This window comes from Danio rerio, chromosome 13 (genome assembly GCF_049306965.1).
Source record: "Danio rerio strain Tuebingen ecotype United States chromosome 13, GRCz12tu, whole genome shotgun sequence".
NCBI classification, from domain to species: Eukaryota; Metazoa; Chordata; class Actinopteri; order Cypriniformes; family Danionidae; genus Danio; species Danio rerio.
Genome location: NC_133188.1, coordinates 12711546 through 12735780, shown reverse-complemented (window position 1 = coordinate 12735780; position 24235 = coordinate 12711546). Strand labels below are relative to the sequence as shown.

Here is a 24235-nt window from a genome sequence, read left to right as displayed (position 1 = left end):
TCTTCCCAGGGGATGCTGAGCTCGCGCAGAATCCTGAACATTCTATATCCGTTATATGGCACTTTGTAAAGAAACTGGTCTGGTGGAAATCGCGTTTTGTGAAAAAATAATTTTTTTAGTTAAAAAAAATGTACATAAAAATGGCCTAAAATGTACATTCTTAAATGTTATTAATGGCAGCAATTCACACATATAGATCAAGGTACATCTGAACAGTGATTTCCAATAATAAAATCCAAATGTCAAAAAAAGGATGTTTATCATGTTTTGCAACCAAACTCTTCATATATATATATATATACAGGCAAAACAAAAGTGGCTCCTGGTGATACACTGATGACTTAAGAAGTGATATTATTGGTGCAAGAAACAAAATATTATTTACAAAATTTTTTACATTGGCAAAGTCTCAAGTGCAAACATTTCGTCAATAATGGTGTAGTATGGATGCAAACTCACCCAGAAGGTAAACTGTTTATGAGAGAGGATTAGTGTGCTTAGTTGTTTAATAAAATGGTACTTACTTATTATGTACTTATACTGGATGCTGAGACCCATATAAAAAATTAGCAAACAAACAGCATCGCCTCATGTTTGAGTTAGCTCTCACTCATCCATAATAAATACAGAACTCAGGACCATTTGCAGAGGCTGTGGATTAATGAAAATAATGCCATATAAAATGTTCAGTTTCTTGCACAGACTAATTGTTCCACCTTAAATAACCTCAATGTATCATCAGGAGCCACAGGTGTACATTTTGTTTTGCATGTATATGTTTTTTTTTACACCCACAAAGAGCCAATACGACCAGTTTCAGTTAAAATATTATTTTAACGTTATACTGACTGGCCTGAGGAGGAGTAAATTAACACCAAATTACAATTTTTAGTGAACTATTCTGCAAACACTAAAAACAAATGCATGCTTATTAGCAAACGGTAACACTCATTGCCATAAATAACACAAATAATACTAAAAATGATCATTGCTCTCCATCTCATTTTTGTTTCTGTCTGCATGTTTAACCTCAGACAGGACATCTGCTTCACTTTCTGACATATCAAAGAGGATGTCAACCACCTCCAGGCTGAACCTCCCCTCAGAAAAGACCTCCTTCACCCAGTTCTTCCTCAACCGAAGGTCATACAGCCACCGCCTCCAGATGTGCAAAAACACAAAGCATTATCTAAGAAGACAACCTCTCCACTGCCGACTAAACAACATAATTATAATGACTGTGCTGCCCTGGAGCTTCATGCTTCAGAGTATATGGAAAATAAAGCTGCGTTCATCATTGCTTTGAGGTCAGGTTAATCAAGGCAAAGTCTGCACTAATCCACATATATCTGAAAAACCCTTTCTCTGTTTTGGCCTTGCCGTACATACTGAGACAGCAGTTTTGTCATTTGAAAAATGAGTACTGGTATGAGTAAAAGTACATTTAAAAAAATGTCATCTCATGTTGTATCAGGGCTCCAGACTGTGACTAAATGGTTGCACTTTGAAACTTTTTTCTGCCATTGTGAATAAACTTTGTTAGAGTTCGTGCTGGCACTGCTACTAATTTGGCAAACTGATAAGCAATGATATCCTGTTGCATATGAAATACACAGAGAATGAAAGAGTGCTACTTGTTTAAAAAGTGCAGCACAGATTTCATGAGAAACAATAGACTTCAAGCACTGAGATAAAACCACAAATGAAACTAGTTTAAAGGGCAGCTATAATGAAAATCAACTTTTGTAAGCTGTTTGGACAGAACTGTATATAGGTACTGTATGTAACGTGTCCACAATCATTTTAGAGTAATATAAACACAACAAGTGTCTTTAAAAAAAAAAAAAAAATCCTGACGTTAAAATAAGATCTAAATCCCAGTGATTTTGAGGCCTATTGCAACGTGACATAGGAGTGTGGTTTTCCCTGCTCACCGAATTGACTGACAGACGCCATGTTTCTATAAGAACATGTTTACACATGTCCATAGGACATTTGGTACACAAAGAAACTGGGATTAAAATATTTGTTACAACTCTCTGTGATTTGTATAAGTTTTATATGTATAAAACACACCATATTTGTAATAAAGACAGTAAAATTGTTATGTAATTCTTTACTACAATCGCCACGGCCGCATTGTGTCTTCTTAGATAATGCTTTGTGTTTTTTTTTCAGCTATTGTGTGAGACTCATCATTTCACAAAGGCTTGAATAAACTCCACCAACTCCAAGCATCAAATAAACTTACTTGGTATTTTTGATTAGTGGCCTTATTTCAGCTTCATCCAAGTCTGTCTCTCAGAAAATGTATAAAGGATAACTGAGAGAACTGCCCAACAATACAATTCATATTTCAAACATGGGTTTTCGCTCAGAAACCAGCTTTGAAACAGTGTCTCTTAAGAATCTGTATGTGTTGGGACTAACTGAAAAGTCAAGACTGAAAAGGCTGAAAAACACTTGAACTCCATCCCCCAGTTGCCATGTTTCTCAGCTGAATAACAGGTGAACAAATTAAGTTGAGATTCCATTAAAGCAACAAGATAAGTGAGAGTGAAGGTTAAACAGACAAAGTGGATTTGCTCTGCTTTTTCTCACAGACACTTACGAAAGGCTATAAAATAATCACAGCATCTATGTCTGATTTGAGACCGGGTGATGTTTTAAATCGGTTGATGGGAAAATAAAGCTCGATGCAAAGCAGATATAAAGTAAACTGTATGTAGCTTTAGTATGTTGCCATGTAACCAGCACAAGGAAGAACAAGAAGTTGACTAGCTTGAGTTACAACTAAATTATAAATAGCCTATATTTTATGACCACCACTCACCATTCATCTCTCTCACTCCTTCTAGCTAAAATAAATCTCTCCACCAAATCAGTTGAAAAGATCTACTCTGTTTGTTCAAATATATTTGACAACTGAAGTATCATTATTTTCCATGTGTATATTTCAGAATAGGGCAGGGCAATTATTTCAATTAATTCGAATTTACATTTTTAGACGGTTTAATTTTGTATTAAATCAAGGTATCGTGATTTTTTTTTTTTAATTATTAGATAAATTATAATTGCGCTTAGGTCCACTCTGTATTACTCTGCCTGACTGCCTGTCTGGGTTTAATTCATGGTAGTGACGGACTGAACACAAAGACTGGACAGCCTAATCAAACCCAATGCATGAAGTTGTGGGCATGCATCACAGAACTGGTGCAAATACAAGCACTTAGGTGTCTTAAGTTGTGTATTTTTCATTTGTTAATAACTTTGCATCAAACGCACTCTGGTCCACTCTCTCTATTTAGCCTGACAGACAAACTAGAATAAATATATATTATTTTACATTAGACACGCATTTGGTGCTTGTATTTGCTCCTGCTATATGTCCACAACTTCACACACTGGGTTAAATTAGGCTTTACAGTTTCTGTGTTCAGTCCTTTACTTTCAATGTATCTTTTTAAGAAAATGGCAGCAGCATTACAACCTGTCATTCAATCAAGAAGACAAAACTTGCAAAAAAAAAACCTATTCTTACAACCAGTGCCCCTTCTCAGAGGATGTTCAGTGCAGGTGGGAACATTATAACCTATCATCACAGAGCATCTCTAAAGCTCTCTAAAGTAGACAAGCTGGTCTTCCTCTCAAGAAACCTGTAAAGAACAGCTACATGTGACTTATCAACAACATGCTTTGTGTTTGCATGATGCAAGCAAAGTGTTTTTTTTTTTACTAATTACATTTTTTTTTACTGTTGTAAATTTGCTTAACTTTTTGAGTTGACGGATGTAATGTTTACATTGATTAAAATGGTTATTTTCTCACTATCCATTCAGAACAGAAGTATTTATTGTTTATTTCAAATTGCACAATATTTACTTGTGACCTGATATACTTTTGCAACGGTATTTAACTCGTGAATTTGTTTTACATTTATTTACACCTTGTTGACCAATTTATGTATGGCATGGCCATTATAAATACAATGTTCCTTAATCTGATGGTTTTTCAAGTTACTTATAAAGAGAATGTTACTTCAGTCATTTTGTTGTAATGTTTTAAGTTGACAAGTTACACAATAAAAAAAAAATTAAAAATCTAAATCGTGAATCGATCAAACTTTATGAAAGAACCTAGATTTTTTATTTTTCCATGTCGCCCAGCCCTATTTCAGAATATATCACACTGTCTGTCTTCCTGTTTGTACAGGTATGTGTGTTTTACAGGGATATGGGTGTGACATAGTTGTACTCTATTAGGGTGTTTTACAGGGGTGGTTTACAGTAATATTTACACACCATGGGCTCCATCTAGGTGCAAAGTCTAGGGGTCCTATCATACACCCGACGCAATAAGGTGCAAGACGTGTTTTGTGCGATTGTTGCTATTTTGAGACCAGCGCAAGTCTAGTTTTCACATTTTGCACTACGTTGTTTAAATAGAAAATCCATTTGCGCCACTTCGTGGACCCATCGGTGTGCCACAACATGAAAATTAGGGTTGCACTGATCTCAAAATAGCAACAAATCATGCAAAACATGTCTTGCACCTTATTGCGCCTAATGTATAATAGGACCTTATGTGTACCTATAATTTTAAATGCTTAAAAATCACATTTAACAGGAAGTTTTGAAATTGAAAATTTGCCACAGATTTCCTGAGGGTTGGGTTTAGCGGTAGGGGAAGGGTCTGGCCATGTTTTTTGCTGTATAAAATGGATTGTCCCAGTAAACCATATATAGAAGTATGTGTGTGTTTAAGCATCAGGCACAGACATGATGTGCTACAGCATCAGAGCAGAGCTCATTAAAATGCACAACCTTTCCTAATACAGTAAAAACTTTCCATTTAATATTAGAGCCAAGTCCGAGGGTTGGAAATGGACCTAGAAACATTTCTAGAGAATTTTTGCACTTACTTAAACCCCATAACTTGTCTTTGACAGAGAACAATTGAATATGTTGTATAAATGCATGCCATGGCAATCAAATTTTATTTAAACATTTCATTTTCATAGGAATTTGAATGGTGCAACAGATCACAATTTGAGTTAAGTTGTTTGTACATTTTTATACTGTCAATATTACCCAATTGATAATTAATGAAGGCACAAAATGGCAAATTTCAATTTGAAAAGCTTTGATTCATTCAATCATTCTTTTTTTTTTCGGCTTAGTCCCTTTATTCATCAAGGGTCGCCACAGCAAAATGAACCGCCAACATATCCAGCATATGTTTTACATAGCGGATGCCCTTCCAGCTGCAACCCATCACTGGGAAACACCCATACACTTTCATTCACGCACATATATTACAGACAATTTAGCTTACCCAATTCACCTATAGAGCATGTCTTTGGACTAAGGGGAAAATCGGGGCACCCAAAGGAAACCCACGCGATCACAGGGAGGACATGCAAACTCCACACAGAAACTCCAACTGACCCAGCTGATGCTCGAACCAGCGACCTTTTTGCTGTGAGGCAACAGCACTACCCACTGCACCACCACACCGCTATGATGATGATACTTTTAATCAATTAATATTCTAATATTGTGTGATTTTCACAGAGATGGGTTGTGTCTGGAAGGGCATCTGCTGTGTAAAAACAAGCTATATAAGTTAGTGGTTAATTCTGCTGTGGCGATCCCGGATTAATAAAGGGACTAAGCCGAAAAGAATGAATGAATGAATGAAAGAATATTGTGTGATGATATAAAAGGACTTGAGATGTTTAAGTTTCTCTACTGAGCAGAACAACACGTCTGTACTGCAAAACCTCAGTTAAGATTCTTCTCACAGAGCACACGCACAATGTCCAGGCCAGGCTGAAGATTTGGAAATGCCTATGCAATCACTTCACAGCATGCCTCTGGGGTAAAAAAAAAAAAAAAAAACATACAAAAAAACATTTTTATTCTAAGATGATGAACTGTGAGTATGCATGATCCTCAAACTGAATCTTGCCATGGCCCTGCTCCACCTGGAATTAACATTCATTTAAATGCTTTCTTTAACCACCCACAGTTTCATTATTGAAACTTTCTTTTTTATTTCTGGTGAGATCATGCTACATGACTTTGCAGTATAGGATGCTTTTCATTTATTAAAGTCTGTTCAATTTATTCATGTTTAAAAAGTGTAAAAGAGAACTTGAGCTGTTGGTATCAAGACTTTTGCCTAAGCAATGTCAGACCTTACTGTCCTAATTGAATAATTAAAAATTTTATTTTGGTCAAATAAGTTTAATCTAGAGGCCTTTGCCTGTCATATAAGTCACTTTTGATACCAAATGATCTACTAGAAGTCAAGTTATTATTTGTTGTTTCTAAAGGTAGGTGAGATAGGTGACAAGACTTTGTCAGATAATGTAATAAAAAACAAAAAAGGAAAAAACTTATAAAAAAAAAAGATTCAATTGACAAAAACAACTTTTGATATAATAAAACGTACTTCATAGGGTCCAATGCATTAGGAATAATAGTATCTGTCATAACCTTTTCACTTTATTTCACATACATCCAAATGTCGAAGTTTTTCTTATTTTTTTATTTAAGAAAATACAAAAATAATTACAATTAAAAATGCTTAATTTATAGTAGCTTATTCTTGTGATATTAAACCTGCCTTTACTCCAGTCTTAAGTAAGCACTAAGCATTATTTCTCTGCAAATAATTACTAAACTCATTTATTGAATGACGATAAAGTTGAGTTCTGAAAGTTATTTCTAGAGTACTACAAATGATTTCATTTCAAAATATCGAGACACATTTCTTTCCCATATGACTTTATACATCCAGTATCAATAAAACACAACTGCTTACCGTTGCAGCCCCATAAAGATGACAACAGGTAAGTGTATCTATGTGAGCGTGGCAGAAAAGCAGAGAAAGCGCAGACTGAGACAGAAAGAGAGAGAAATGTGAAAGAGAGAGGATGAGTGCGCCTCAGGTTCGCTTAGGACAAATGCCTCCTTCAGCTTCTATTATTAGAAACAGCTGTTGCCCCTGACAACCGCTTAAAATCATCACTCCGCCACCTCAACTTCTTCACAGAGCAGCCTGACAGATGCACACACAAACACAAACACCAACACTAATGCTAAAGCAGACCAGCGTCACACACATAAACGCAGGCCGCACCTATCGCACCTCTATCTGACAGCGCTGTCTGAAATGAACTAATTTCTCTGAGCCCATCACTCTGAAGACATCACAGAGGAACAGGAGAACAGAGGCTCACTTGAGAGGGACTAAAACGAGATTAAAAGTAGAGAATAAAAGAAAATAAGAAAATTAAACTAAGAGACCAAGCGACATGGAAAGCTGTGAAGAAAACACTAGCTTTGGTTTGGTTAGGCTGCAGCATTCAATCCTACGTTCATTCAGACATTATTTATGATATCTCTTTACAGCTGAGAGCTCCCTCATCCTCCATAGACAGCTACGTTTTCAAGATGTTCAAAAGAAGAACTTGACTTACAGTACAGTTATTTTGTCACACAAGTTTCCTTGGAGCTACAGCTGATTGCAGTTAAACCACTAAGGTCGCATGTTATGTTTTGACAATCATTTTTCATTGTTGTGTGGACTTTAAATGTCACTGGCAGTGTTGGGTTTAACTTTAAAAAAGTAATAAAATACAAATTACTTCTGGCAAATTGTAATCTGATTACATTACTAATTACTTCATGTAAGACGTAATCAGATTACCAATTACTTTACTTTGAAGTTACTTTGAAAACAAATAAAATATACCTATAAAATACAATATAAACTGCAGCTCTTTCAGTCATTTAATATTCACTGAAAAACATTTAAAATGGGTTTAAGTCAGCAGCTTTATATATTTAAAAGACTTTATTCGCCCAAAACTTAGAACTCTATCATTATTCACTTTTTTTCCAATCCTGTTTGTCTTTAATTTTACACAAAAGAAGACATTTAGAAGAATGCTGGACACCTGTAACCATTGACATCCATAGTATGAAAAAGCACTGCAGTGTTTGTGTGTTCTGTGTTTGTCTGAAGTAATTAGTCTACCGAAATGTGTACATTCCAAAGTATGTAGCTGATCGGTCAGTTCTTGTCATGTGACTCGTGGTTTTCAACTAGGCTGGGAAATGCGAGCATGCACAATATACACTCTCAATATGCGCACGCGCACAAAAGAATTGATATGTGAACAGCCCCATTAGCAGCTTTACTTCTCTTCACATTCAGAAGAGTACATTACTCCAGTTCCTGCACAAAAATTCAATTTAGCCTGTAGGCTAAGTTGGACCTATGTGTCCTGCTTGGTGACGAGTATTGTCAAAGAATGAAATCAAAGTAATGTCTGTATTTGCACTTGAAGAAGCAACCACTTTCGTCAGCAACCATTTCAGCTCTCATTTTCCAGCAATTTAAAAAAGCATGCTCATTAATTGACTGTGCAGTGGACAATGTGACTGAAAAGAAGCATTTTTTCTTCTAAAAACTGTATTTGTAATGTAAATAACACAGTTACATTGACTTTAGTAACTGTAATCAAATTACACACTTTTAAAATATAATGCGCTACATTACTGTGTTGCTCAAAAATGTAATTAGAACACAGTAACATCCAACTCTGGTCACTGGACTGTTGCTGTCTATGGAGGATGAGGGACCCTTCTTTGCGATCTGATAATACCTTATAGTTTTACCCTTTAGCAGTCACAAGACTAGAACCTCGGGTTTAAGGCGACACTCATCTCTCTTCACAAAGGCAAACAAAACTGACATCCAATCCTTGCACAACCGATAGTTGTATCTGTTATCTTTCTCTTTTGGCAGTATCCTTTTTAAACTGAGATTTTGGAAACCAGATCTAAATTTAGTGAGAACAGTCAGGTCGGGTAGAAAACTATTTTAAGCAGGAAGTGGGTTAACAAAGGCTGAATATACGGCTGGAGTAGACGGTGCGGAATTAAACCTTGCGGGAGCAGGATTAAAAAATTTGTGCCACACAGACCTCTTTAATGAAGTATATTATGAAAGTTGAAAGCAGTATTCATTATTTCAACACGATAAAACTACTGAATTTGTTTTTTTTTAGGCATAACGTAATTTATGTTTATTGGCTGTAAAAAAAAAAAAAGTATCCTAAATAAACCACATGAAACTTACCAAAATTGTGAATCAGACATGCACCGTTAACAATGTTTGTAAAATTATACAGTAGTATTTAACTGTAATGTGAACTGTATTTTACTGTAGAACAGTTTTGCGTTATTTTACTGTATTTGAAAGTTGCATTGTGAAAATTACTGTATAACGTATACAAACAATTCTGTGAATAAATATACAGCAAGATAAGTGGTGCTATGAATGTAAATACAGTATTTTTGCTGTAATATATTTACAGTAAGTTACTGGTGAACAGCTGCCAGTAAGTTACTGTAGATCAGAGGTGCTCAAACCTGCTCCTGGAGATCTACTTTCCTGCAGATTTCAGTTGCAACCCATAATAAATACACCTGCTTGCAATTATCAAATGCTGTTCAGGTCCTAATTAATTGGTTCATGTGTGTTTGATCTGGGTTGGAGCTAAACTCTGTAGGAAGGTAGATCTCCAGGAACAGGGCTGAGCACCCCTGCGGTAGATTCTAAAGGAAATTGTTAACAGTGTGATTTATTAAACCCTTCTAAAACGAAAAAAAAAACATAGCAATTAGCATTGCAGAATGCAGAAGATTGAAAATAGCTACTTCCATAAATATTCTTGTAATACCACATTATTTTAAAATACCAAATAAAAAAGAAGTCGAACTGATGAATAAGGATTATCTGTAGCACAGTCCAATGCTCTGAAAGTCTTTGTTTTAATATTTTTGATGGGATTGGATATGTACAATGTATTACCATTAAAGTCAAAAGCACAACACACTCTAAATGCCCATAGTAAACACCCCAACTTGACACAGAAGTCATCGCTGAAGTTTTTTATTTATTTTTATTTTTTGCTGTACAAAAGTGTCCTTACAGCTTTGTATAATTACAGTTGAGCCAGTAAAGTCACATATGTCATGATCACGAGCGATCTTACCACCAGAGATAGCTGGAAAACATTCAAACTCACATAGGACTGCTGGTAAATTGACTACAAGACCCGGTCATGCACCACACACACACACAACCGATTCCTGATCCTGACTGATTGCACACACAGCTGATGCTGCTCAAGTACTGATTACACACACATATATACAGCTGACTTGTTACAGTCATGTCAAAGCAGTCAGTAAATCAGCATACTATCATCTCAAAAACATAGCAAGAATCAGATGCTTTGTTTCTAGTGAAGATTTAGAAAAACTTGTTCATGCTTTTATCAGCAGCAGGGTGGATTACTGTAATGGCCTCCTCACTGGTCTTCCTAAAAAGACAGTCAGACAGTTACAGCTCATCCAGAACGCTGCAGCCAGAATTCTGACCAGAAGCAGGAAATCAGAGCACATCACACCTGTCCTCAGGTCTCTACACTGGCTCCCAGTTACATTCAGAATAGATTTTAAAGTATTATTACTGGTCTATAAATCACTAAATGGCCTAGGACCTAAATACATCACAGATATGCTCACTGAATACAAACCTAACAGATCACTCAGATCTTTAGGATCATATAAACTAGAAGTTCCAAGAGCTCAGTCAAAGCAGGGTGAATCGGCTTTTAGCCACTATGCCCCTCGCTGCTGGAATCAGCTTCCAGAAATGATCAGATGTGCTCCAACATTAGGCACATTCAAATCAAGACTGAAAACACATCTGTTTAGCTGTGCCTTTACTGAATGACCACTGTGCTGCGTCCGACAGATTGCACTATCATGTTTTTCTCTTCTTCTTCATTCTTTTATATCACATTTTACCTGTTTTTATGTTTTGTTTTGTTTTTACGCATTTTTATTATTTGTTTTTATTTTTATTTTACTTGTTTCTTTTATTCTTGTTTATGTAAAGCACTTTGAATTGCCACTGTGTATGAAATGTGCTATATAAATAAACTTGCCTTGCCTTGCCTTACAACGCATTTTCCTTGCCATGCTTTACTGTGTTTTTTATCCTTGCTTTGTTTATTTGTTTAAACCTGTTTGCTGCCTGCCTCTGACCATTCATTCATTCATTTTCTTGTCAGCTTAGTCCCTTTATTAATCCGGGGTCGCCACAGCGGAATAAACCCCCAACTTATCCAGCAAGTTTTTACGCAGTGGATGCCCTTCCAGCCGCAACCCATCTCTGGGAAACATCCACACACACATTCACACACACACACTCATACACTACGGACAATTTAGCTTACCTAATTCACCTGTACCTCATGTCTTTGGACTGTGGGGGAAATCGGAGCACCCGGAGGAAACCCACGCAAACAGAGGTGCGGATCCACATGCAGGTTTATTAGCAAGGTCAGGCCAGCAATGGTCAACACAGGGGCAAACAGATGTATGCAGGCAATCCAGAATCGTAGTTAATAGGCAAGCAGATGGTCAGGGGTGGCCGAAGCAGTGGCGCAGTAGGTAGTGCTGTCGCCTCACAGCAAGAAGGTTGCTGGTTGCAAACTCCACACAGAAACGCCAACTGAGCTGAGGATCGAACCAGCGACCTTCTTGCTGTGAGGCGACAGCACTACCTACTGCGCCACTGCTTCGCCCACCTCTGACCATCTGCTTGCCTATTAACTACGATTCTGGATTGCCTGTATACATCTGTTTGCCCCTGTGTTGACCATTGCTGGCCTGACCTTGCTAATAAACCTGCATGTGGATCCGCACCTCTGTTGTCAGTGTCACATCTCTGGTTACAGCATGCAAGATTTTGATATTGTTCTTGGTTTGTGACTGTTTATGTCAATAGAGGGTCAGAGAGCTCTTGGATTTCATCTAAAATATTTTAATATGTGTACTGAAGATGAATGAAGGTCACAAGAGTTTGGAATGACACGAGGGTAATTATTATATTATAAAACCTTTTGGCTTTTGAGAAACATTAAATTAGCAGCAGTACATTATATCTTTTAACACAGAAATGTCTAGTTATTTGGATATTTGTGAACAGTATCCATAAATCTGCACTGCCTAAGTGACTTCAGCAGAAAAGGATCTTCATTTCACATGAAGCTTTTATATTTGTCACTATTTTTAAAGGACTTTCACCGATGAATAATTTACAATAATGCCAGCAAAGTAAAAGTAAAGTATGTTTTTGAAAAGTCCACACTATTCAACAGTAAAAACCCCAGAGTCATAGCAAACTTAACAGGAATCCTCACGCTGCAGTCACGACGTGTTGAGTGAGGCCAGCTGAGGTAACCAGCAGTGTACATTAACAATCAATGCAGGAGCGTCTGAGAGCTGCAACGAAGCTGTGACAGCGCTGAGAACAGCTGACCTTCTGCAATATTCTTATGGGAGCTGCAGTAGATTATCTTCCAGTTTAACGCCGTTTCCCAAATTGGCTATTTAAATTCGGCTTTTTCTCAATTCTCCGCCAAATCACCTTTCTGTTCTCGTGATAAGGTTCCCGGGGCTCTCTGAACTTGTGATTTTCTGTGCTATAAAAAGCAAAGCAACAGAAAGCACATCTGTCGATATCTGACGCCTCAGTCGCAAAGTGTTATGAAAATCATGCCAGAGTGTTTGTGTGTGTTCATTTCAAACAAACAAGGGAAAATAGGATGAGAGAGTTTGCGGGGAGACAAATGAAGCTCAATATCTAATTTTCTTAAATCACTTGGGATGCACTGAAATTAAAGTTCTGGTTGATTGCAATAAGGTGTCAATGGTTTTCATTTAGTGCCCAATAAATCACTGTTATTAAAATCACTGTGCTTATAAAATCTAGAAAGAAATAAAGAGTTTTAAATGCTACGGGTCAACAATTTTCACAACAACAAAAGGTTATTAGTGACATTAGTGTTTTATATGAGCATTGTGTGAAAGGTAATCTAAATCCAAAATGAAATATCCAATATATGACAATAAATTTTAAATTAACCAATAATAATATATATTTTTTAAAGGAACATGGTGTAACGTGCTATTTCTATTTCTACCTAAATCTACCTAAATCTACAAAAGTTTAACTTTTGTAGGTGCAACTTCATGTAGCTACTAAATTTAGGATGATTCAGTGACTTTAACGCCCCATTCACAGGGGGTTTCGGCGTCAACGCTTAACAAAGGGCGTGTCTGAAGTTAGGGTTGACGCGATCTTGATAGCAGCAGCAGCCAATGAAATTAGTCAGCAATCGGCTACTGTCTGGTGTATTTAAATACAGCAATCTGATTGGCTGACGCTTTTGTCTGTGCTTGAAAAGTTGAGAAAGTCCCAACTTTCTGCAGCGAGCAATGCCACTGAAGTGGCGCCAACGGATCCACGATGTAGTTAGGCAATGCCTGATGTCACACATTCAAAGTGAATAGGGAGAGTTGAAGCTGACAGTAATTGTGCAGTATGTAAGTTTGATACACAGTGGTTCAAGGTTCTAGGCATTGCACTACTTGATCAAAACACATTTTAATCCGGCTCACGCAAGTAAAGGTTGCCAGATTGACACGAGTGTGCCTGACTATTGAGCCTAAAGGCTGATTTGAACTGTTTTGTGACTAAAAGCAATGACACACTATTGAAGAAATATTCTCCATACTAAAAAAAAAAGTTTTTGTCATAACCAACACCTGTAATTTATATTTTAGAAGTGGCTTCTATTTCTCACAGGTAAACAATGATTACTTCAGGTACACCTCATGTGCTTAATTTAGTATTAAATGCTAATAACGCGAGTCTAAATGCCATTTTACGTGAAATTTATTGCCATACTACTGAAAGCAGCAGCAGATAGTTCACCTCACATTTTGAAAATAAAATAAATCATTTAAAAAGTTTGCAGTGCAGTATTATGTAGTTTTGAATGGCTGTATTTAAATTTTGATCATGTTTCGTCTGGTGCAAACAGCTAAATTGCTTATCACTGCAAACCTTGTCACATATCGTGTTGTTAGGACACAGGGTTATCTAATGTTTACCTTCGTAATATTTTTATTATTGACTAATTAACCACCTCATGTGAAGCTCTGAATCTGCGTCGCATTTTGGAGGCTGTTACTGTCCACCAGAGGTTACATTTCAGTCGTGGGCACATACTTTGAGAGCCTTGCTGACTGAATGAATCAAATACGCTGTTTTCCATGAAGGCAAACTGAGGTACTGAAATATAATTGGCAGTGGGTGGGTTAAAAGAACCAAAACAATGACAGACGTTCCTGCACACATTTTCAAAGCAGAATAACTGACTTTAGCATTGTTTTCAGATAAACAAGAAGGTTCACTTAGCATGTTTCTTAAATATCTGCAAACCTATTATTTTATGCTTTAAAAGAGTCAAAAACTTACAGCAACATCAAAAAAGAATTCTGACTTCAAATTCATTTAGATTACAACATAATAAGGATGTAACAGATCACGGTTGATCCATGACTCATATAAATCACAACCCACAGTTCGGAACACACATCATCCGCAAAATAAATACATTTTTTACTTGAAGATTAATCCTAAATTTACAATGATCTCAGAGAGATTGTCTCTTGTGCCATTAAAATCACATGTATGAAAGCATTTACACTTTCTTGTCAAATATAATGATGACGGAAGAATTTGTGGTAGGTTATTTGGGATGTGGTGGGTTTCTTACTGTAGGTTATTAAAGGTGTTTGCTGTCACTACTTGTTTAGCCTGCAATAATGCATTTAGTGCACTGCACGATTGATCATTCAGAAGATAAAGATCAGTCTCTCAACACCCACGCAACATAAATTATAAATAATAGTAATTTGCGTATGTTTATTAATCTTCGAATCGCTCCATTCAAATTTGTGTTTGAAAAACATATAAACCAAGAAAGAGATTCAGTCTTATGAGTTAGTTACAAGTTACAAGCTACAAACAATTAAATAACACAGAAGTACTGGGATAACCGTTTATAGGTTAGATACAACCACTCATGTTTATGATAAAGATTAAAATCACCATCATATGCATTTAACAATGCTCAAAAAGGAAAGTTGTAGGCAGCAATTACATTATTTAACCAAAAGGTAGCAACAACCAGCCATCAAAAATATGGAACTGAATAATTCTTCAAAAATGATCCATCTAGCAATGAAACATGAAGTACTGTGAGTGAAAAACTAAATCATTTATTGAAAATGAGACAAAAAATATGGGTTGTACAAATTATAATGTTAGACTTATACATTTTGCGTTTTCAGCAACAGTAGCAACAGTAACTTCACAGTACTGAATATTTTACAATTTATTTATATTCAGCTGATTACTTCTGTATTTTATTTGTATTAAAATAACAGGTTCTCAGTTCTGTTTGATAAAAGCATCGTCTCGCTGTACGTTTTTTGAAACAAATGGAAAGCAAATGACATTTCTCTCCTCTCCTTTTTGGATGATCTGAAAAATGGTCCGATCCGTGACTAAAAAACCATAACATGATCCGAACCATGAGATTTGTGATCCGTTACGCCACTACCACATAAATCACTTTTTTTTCTGTAGATCAACTAGAAAGCAGCTCCTTTTAAATGCTAATCTCTACAGAGAAGCAGGTTAGATAAGGCAACATTATGACTATGACAAGACAAAAAGACATGCAAGTGGAGCTATCTCTTTGCCTTTTATAGTTGTATCCTGTGACATCATGTCCTGTTAATGTTTTGTTAGATGTCTTTGTTTTATGTTGTGTTTATAGTTCTTACTTGCACTGTAAAAACGCCAACTTTCAAAAAGTCCTCTGAACAAAGATTAATAAGTTAACTGAATTTAAATATTTTCATTTGAAATGCTGACAAATAATAGTTAGTTTGTTCAACAAAAATGGTGCTTCAATGTGAAAAACTTAAAATATTTCGTTGAACTAATACAAAATTCTTAGTTTTGCGTTGATGCGTGCCCTTCTTGTTGGCGCATGCGCCTTATAAGCTTCTGGCGCATGCGCAATTTACTTCCATAGCTCACTGCAGGGGGTACCTGTCACGTGCGCGCGACAAAACGAACCATCTTTCTTTCTGCGGAGCTACGTGTCAATCGTTTTCATAATCGATTGTATATAATTGTATACATGTTTTTTTGTGCGATGTGCTACCCATCTGACTGCCCGATCTATTTTACCAGTGTATTAATGATGTGAGAGACCGTGATAGAGCGGTTAAGAGTAGTGGTGGGCACAGCGAGGCTTCGTGAAACACTGAAACAGTCGAAGCAAATGTTTTGAAGCTTCGAAATGTTTCGAAACCTCACTCTACAGTGACATCTGGTCATTTTTTTAATATATATTGCACCGAAACAGCTTCAGCAAAGAACGATTGAACAAATTGAGGGATTAAAGCCCACTTTGTGAAAATGGAATCCTTCAAGTAACATAGTACAGTGGTTAAGGTGTCAGACATCCATGCAGGAGTAGTAGGTTTCGAAGCCAGTCTGTAGCAGTTGTTTTAAAATGCTTTAATACCAGTTGGTGATGCTTTGCTCTTGTATCGTTTTGTTTCAACATTGGTCTGATATCCGAATTAACAATTTGTGAATAAATATGTCTTGTTTTTGTCTTAAAACTGGGTTGTTGCTAGATCAAAAACGGTGGCCTGAAGTTATCAAGAATTATTTATATTATTCATTAAATTTCCCATTTATTGTATTTTATTAATGTCTACCCAAACCCTAAACCCAACCATACTGTAAAAATATTTATTATTGTTTTACAGTGTTACAAAAATGATGCTAAATTGATGGCGTAACTGTAGCTGTATCCTATTTAGGCTACACAAAACAGAAACATGATTAAAATACATAAAACCATGATTTCAGAGTATTTGTACAAGTCGGGATTCGAACCCAAAACATCATGCTAAGCATAGAATCAATAAGCAAATCCACAGTGCTCTAAGCCATATGAGACAGAGATACTTTGGAGACCTTGGCAGTCAAATTAGGATTCACCAGGTCTCGAAACGTTTCTAAGCTGATCGATGCTTTGAATCGCTTTAGTCACGTGACTAGGTGTTTCAAAACACTTTAGTCACGTGACTTGGGTGCTTCGGATCATGCTTCGGTGCAGTGATTCGAAACACTTGCGCTTCGGGATCTCGACACTGTGTCAAAACATCAGTTTCACGTCAGCCATCCCTAGTTAAGAGCAGGCCAACGACGTTTCTGCTAAATCATAGGTATGCATGTCTTTTTTGTTGTCATCTAACGTTATATTATTTGATATGTTGGCTTTGATGTGCGCGTGTATCCTAATACGGAACTATTTGTTATAATTTAGCCGTGAGTTACTTGTTTCGTGCACTTGGTTTTGGCTATTTACATCAATAAAAGTTTAGAGTGAATGTATTTGAAACAAATAGCGATTTCAATCGAGTCATTTGCTTTAATAACTCACGATTAATACAATGAGTATCATATAACATACCAGATCAGGTATCCAAGTCAAATATAACATTATGTCCTGTTTATCTAGATTGCTGTCAGCATTGCGCACATCATAACCTTTTTTCCCTTCGAACCAGAGCCAGTGGAACAAACGGTGACGTGTTTAACTGTGTAATTTGTGTGAAAATCGTGTGATTTTCATGTAATTCATTGCTTGATTTGCTTGTATATTAGTTAGCTCGACTAAATGTCTATCATATTCAGACCAACTTGCTTTAACAGTCAGCTAGCTTTTATTTACAAAAAAATATAAAGGGCTAAATATATATTTTTCTTTCTTTTTGCTCAAAAGGACTGAAATATTGACAATGACATAATTCAATGCAAGATTTCCTTGAGGAGGTGAGACTTGCTATCATCAGTGAAATTTGACGGTCATTCACCAGCAGATGCAAGAAACCTTTTCTCTTTGCCCAAAAGAAGTTGTTGAGATTTAGCCAGGAAGAAATTAGAGAGAAATAACCTGGACTTTAAGGAAGAGGTAAGTCACTATATTGCAATTGCTTTGGTTTCATTCAAGGTAGTAATGATAATGCTAAAAATAACAAACAACATTATTATTATAGGTAATTCAAAATACATCTGTATTCAGCATTTGAACATTTAAATATTTACATTTACAAATATATATATATATATATATATATATATATATATATATATATATATATATATATATATATGTATGTATGTATGTATTATGTGTAAATATTAATATGTATGTTTTTTTTTTGTATATTGTAGATCTGCACAGAGTTTTCTCAGATCTGTAATGTAGATCTCCTGAGACAGTTAATCGAGTGACTTGATAAATATACAGCACCTCTCCTGAAACTCTACAGAAAAGAAGGGATTCAATGGGTCCAGAAATGGATGAACCAGCGCAATGAACTTGTTTTACGCAGCGGATGCCCTTCCGGCTGCAACCCATCTCTGGAAAACATCCATACACACTCATTCACACATACACTACGGACAATTTTAGCCTACCCAATTCACCTGTGCCACACGTCTTTGGACTGTGGGGGAAACCGGAGAACCCAAAGGAAACCCACGTGAACGCAGGGAGAACATTCAAACTCCACACAGTAACGGCAACTGACCCAGCTGAGACTCGAACCAGCAACCTTGGTGGGAGGCGAAAGCACTTCCTACTGTGCCACTGTTTGAATGTTTTGAGGTCTGTTTTTGGACTTTATGTACTTTGTTGACAAAAGTGCAGTACACTTTAAAGACTGTTTTAATGGAGTGGCTTTTAGGGTTTACTCTGATTAGATGATTGTATATTCACCTGGTTTGAGTGTTTAGACACACTAATAGCTTGGTTTTAGTAAGGTTGCCAGTTATTTTATGTTGAGGCAGTGTACAATCTTTTCAAATCTGGAAACATTCAGTACTAGTTGTGTACAAACTACCCCAATGCTGAACACGGCTAATGTCAAATGCTGATTTTGTATGCAAATGTTTTGGATTGTGATTTGAACACAGTTAAAAATAAAAAAAAGTGAATTGACTATTCTTGTGTATTTACTTTGAATCCTAAAAATTAATAGTGAATGCATAATGAATCAGTTTGTTTTATTTTGTTCAGTAAACTAAAAAAATCTTGTTGGGTAAACATAATCATTTTTGTTCAGTAAACAAAAGATCTTGTTGAATAAACGTGATCATTTTTGTTCAGCAAACAAAAGATCTTGTTGAGTAAACATGATCATTTTTGTTCAGTAAACAAAAGATCTTGTTGAATAAACGTGATCATTTTTGTTCAGCAAACAAAAGATCTTGTTGAGTAAACATGATAATTTTTGTTCAGTAAACAAAAGATCTTGTTGAATAAACATGAAAACTTTTGTTCAGCAAACAAAAGATCTTGTTGAGTAAACATGATCATTTTTGTTCAGTAAACAAAAGATCTTGTTGAGTAAACATGATAATTTTTGTTCAGTAAACAAAAGATCTTGTTGAATAAACATGAAAACTTTTGTTCAGCAAACAAAAGATCTTGTTGAGTAAACATGATCATTTTTGTTCAGTAAACAAAAGATCTTGTTGAGTAAACATGATCATTTTTGTTCAGTAAACAAAAGATCTTGTTGAATAAACGTGAAAATTTTTGTTCAGCAAACAAAAGATCTTGTTGAGTAAACATGATCATTTTTGTTCAGTAAACAAAAGATCTTGTTGAATAAACATGAAAACTTTTGTTCAGCAAACAAAAGATCTTGTTGAGTAAACATGATCATTTTTGTTCAGTAAACAAAAGATCTTGTTGAATAAACATGAAAACTTTTGTTCAGCAAACAAAAGATCTTGTTGAGTAAACATGATCATTTTTGTTCAGTAAACAAAAGATCTTGTTGAGTAAACATGATCATTTTTGTTCAGTAAACAAAAGATCTTGTTGAATAAACGTGAAAATTTTTGTTCAGCAAACAAAAGATCTTGTTGAGTAAACATGATAATATTTGTTCAGCAAACAAAAATATGTTGTTGGTTAAACAAGGAATTCAACAAAATATTTTAAGTCGACTTAGATAACTCAAAAAGCTGTGTGTGATCGGTTGCCTTATTATTTTATGTTTATTCAACTTTTTTTTTTTACAGTGTGTTTCTAGTACCTTGACTTTGCCACAAGGGATGGACCTGCAGCAAATGCTAACTATCTCTGTGCTGAGCCTCTCACCACTGTGTGTCCTTCCTGAAAGGCTTCCCGCCTGATAAAATAATTAATGTATGACAAACCATCACAGAAATGGCTTTTGTTCAAAACCACTATCCATAATTCACAAAAAAAGCTTTTTCCAGCATGGGGAATGTGACACCTTGTCATAACAGACGTGACAAACTCATCTTTAGACCGGGAATATCCTAGAAAATCCCCAGAATGTTTTCACAGGGGGGGAACGGACAAGGCTGAAACTTATTTCAGCATGCAATTTACTATTATTCCTATACACCTGTTCTGTCTTTTAAAAAAGAAAATGACTGGGACTAAACCCATCACCATTATTACAGGAAAAGAGGGATTCACTAATATCCTTAATAATTTACTTTAAGGGCGTCCTAATATGACCTTTTTAAAAGAGGTAAAATAAGTCAAGTTTAGATCTGCTGTATATCATGGATAATTTAATATACTCTGCACAAGCAAAAGCGTGTTTTTGTGTGTCTTTTAAACGTAAATGACCTGTTGACCCTGCCACATTTTAGTCAGCCAAAAAACATAACAGAAGAGGTAACTGTGGGCTCTTCTTGAAGATTAAACTGAGTGAATTGTTTAATTATTTGTTTTTCACATGTAGTTTACATGTTTTTATTATCCATGACTGACCTATAACGTTATATATGGCACAAAATAATAAAAGACTGTTCAGGCATGTTATGCTCGTTTAATGACATCATGTTCCGGGAAAACTGAAATTGTGTGGTGGACGTTGGTCACAGTAACTTTTATTTCCTGGTTTTGTTCCGGGAATTATTCATTTCCAAATTAAGCACTGGTTATAAGGCCCTGTCAATATAAAATCTTGATGTTTTATGAGCACAGACACAAAATGTGCACGCATAAAGATTACTATCAAGCTGCCAAACACATTATTAGAGTTACATTCCCAGAAGAAAAATCAGAACTACAATCAGCGACTTTGAAGGATTTCAGAAGCAGTGCTTACTGATTAAGAGAATATCTACCTTTGGAATGGACTTTGTCTTTACTGCAGATTTACTTTGCAGAAAAAATAGACAGTAAAGACAGTTAAGTGTAAAAGCATTATAGGACCCCTATAATTTTTAATAGAAATGAAAATGAGGCTTCGGTAACAGATGTATTGTGAGTTTAATAGATTGTTCAGTATTCAGCAGACAAAACTTCCACAAACTTTTTCAAAGTTACATTATTGGTTTCTTGCCATTGTAAATACAAGAGGTCTATCCTTGACAACCCATCAGTCACACAACATCATAAGACGTCAATATTGGGTTAGGATTAGGTTATGACTACAGGTGACCAAAATTCAACGTCTATCCAGCGTCTAAGGACATTGTTATTTTGACAATCAATTACGCCGTCAAATTACGTTAATATTTGGTTGATTTTAGGTTGTGTTAGAAAGTGACCAAAATCCAACCCAAGGTCTGATAGATGTCATAGTGGTAACTTCCACGTAAAGTCAAGGTGTAACATGATTAAACGTTGATATTTGGTTTATTTTAAGTTGATTTTATGTTGGACATTGGTCATTGACTTCAGCCTGACATTGGGTTCTAACGTCAACCTGATTTCATTTCCAAACAAAATCCAACGTCCCTGCAACACTGGGGTATACTGGGGTACAACGTCAATATGAGGTCATGTTGACACCCTGTGCCAACGTAAAACCTTCTTATTTTCCTTAATTGCTTTTTTAAGTTTATAAAATGGTTAAAGATGAGACTTCTCAATATGGTTTTTGCATCAAACTGAAATACCAAAAAATGATTTTATATATTTCACAAGCATATACGTAAAGTGTCTAAGTATGTGTTTCAAATCACTTAAAAAAATTAAACCTAAAACTATGGGTGAAATAATGTTGTAATACAATGTACAGTACCACTTATGTAAAAATGAACTAACATACTTATTCTGGGCTGAACTGAAAACTGTAACTGAAAAAGCCTTGATCTTATAAAATGCTATTATACTTATATGATTAAAAAACAACTAGCTGAGAAATGGAGCAGCTACAATCTAAGCTACATCCAGTACTTTTTAATGTGCTCACCTCACCCCACCCCTAACCGTACCCCTCACAGTGACGTCACTAGCTCCACTGAGTGCATTGTGTCTAACATTGCATCACTGAGATATGCAGTCTCAGCTTGCATCATCAAGGCTGCATCCAGATACTATTGGACAAATGAAAGCAAAATGATTTTGAATTAAATGTAATAAGTATATTGGGGATTCACTGAGATGCTCAGAAAGTTCCTTAAAATGATTATTCTTCTAAAAATGGCAAACATTATTGTGTTATTCAAGAACATTTTCATCTTTGGTCCTGAATAACAAGTTTCATTATTATTTATAATATATCCACATTAGAGTTTCTCTAAATAAAAAGAGTTTAAAACAAGAAGAATCATCCTCTAAATGTGTTGAAAATCATCAGGTCAAAAGGGCTGAGAATCAACTGATTTGCAGGGAAAAAGCGCGTGGCTGTTACCACAGAAACATCATGCTAGAAATAAAATTGAAGAAATATCATATAAACTTAACAGATTTTATCCAGCAAATTTTAAAGTGGGATTTATGTAAACTGTAGTTTTTGTAATGAATAATAAGGAGATCGCTTTACACTTGTTTTGGCATTGTGCATGGTCAATGTTCAGTGTACTAAATGTCTTTTATTGTTGTGGGAATATGTAATTTTTGGCTTTACTATGTACCTTAGTCAAAAAAAAAAAAAAAAAAAAAAAAAAAAAAAAAATATATATATATATATATATATATATATATATATATATAATTTACTTAATTTACTAACAAAATTTTACATTCATAAATGTAAATTTACTAATGTAAATTTACTAATAAGAAACTAAATTTAAGATATTGATGACTGGATTATGCTTATATATTAGTGGTATCAGAGACTCTCTAAATAAAAAAGCCCTACACACTTTAAAAATTTGCAAATTAGACAATGTATTTATTTGATTATTGCATACACGATAAAAAAAATCCAACTTACCAATTGTTAGGTGGACATATTTTTGAGCTCAAAGTTGAATTTACCCATAAAAACAATTTAACCGCATGTTTGTTCAGTGAAAGTAACAAAATGAGTTGAAGACACTTTGAATTTTGATTTCTTTGTTTGAGCATTTACCACTGTAAAAAAAAAGTTGAGTTAACTTAAATTTTTAAACCAACTGGCTGCAAAGAAATTTAGAGTTTATTAAGATTCAGTGGTTGAAGTTGTGCCAAATTATCCCATAAAGTATACTTGAATTAAAACAGCCTTTTCAGTTAACTTAAAAAAATAATTTGGCAAATTTTTATTTAAATTTTAAAGTTAACTCAACTTTTTTTTTTACAGTGTACAATGTGTATTTTTTGTACTGTTAAAATTTTATTATAAAAAAAGAATGAGAAAAACTGCAGTGACTTCTCACTGAAACCAGCACAAACTACAAACTACAGTACATCATAAATATTAAGCAGTCCAGTAGCCATTATAATCATCTTTATCATAATTTCTATTTCAATGTTACATTAGAATTTGTTATTTTTACACAGTGATCACTCCAACCAACCCCAACCTGTGGGTGTGCATAGTTTATGGTATCTTAGTGCCTTCCATCACAAAATTGCTTATTCTGTCCATCTTTGCTGACTCAGAGTAAAGGATTATGTCCCTTCAATGCCAAAACAAATCACAATGCAAAATGGACACAATATCTCTCTGATCTTATAGTCAGCTGTGCTTCTATATAATCAAGAGAGAAAACAACCCATAGCTCCTTCCTAAAAGCACTGTAGTCTATTCACCCACTTTATTTATCACTGTAGCCTTAATGGGGTTGTGTTGACAGAAATGTCCCGTTCCTTAAAAGCCCACCATCTATTAAACAATCAGAGCAGCATGTGGACTCACCATGTTCACTTCAGAAACCATGTCGATACTGGAGATGTCGATACTCATGCCAACATCAACCGGAGGACCTGCAA

General features: G+C 35.3%; 1 protein-coding gene and 1 long non-coding RNA gene across 4 annotated transcripts in view; one reads left to right on the top strand and one right to left on the bottom strand.

Annotated features, from left to right (window-relative positions):
- Positions 1-24235, bottom strand: part of gabrb1 (gamma-aminobutyric acid type A receptor subunit beta1) — an 87889-nt gene that overhangs the window by 62737 nt on the left and 917 nt on the right. For all 3 annotated transcript variants that reach the window (XR_012389195.1, XR_012389196.1, XM_002664133.7), the window contains exon 3: positions 24162-24229. Coding sequence is in view for 1 of the 3 variants with exons in the window: in XM_002664133.7 (XP_002664179.2) it covers positions 24162-24229 (68 nt within the window). In the remaining 2 variants the exon portion in view is untranslated. The remainder of the gene's footprint in view (positions 1-24161; positions 24230-24235) is intronic.
- LOC141377148 (uncharacterized) lies at positions 17114-19037 on the top strand. Its single transcript, XR_012389197.1, has 3 exons — positions 17114-17255; positions 17816-18004; positions 18268-19037. It is a non-coding gene; the product is annotated as an uncharacterized lncRNA (long non-coding RNA).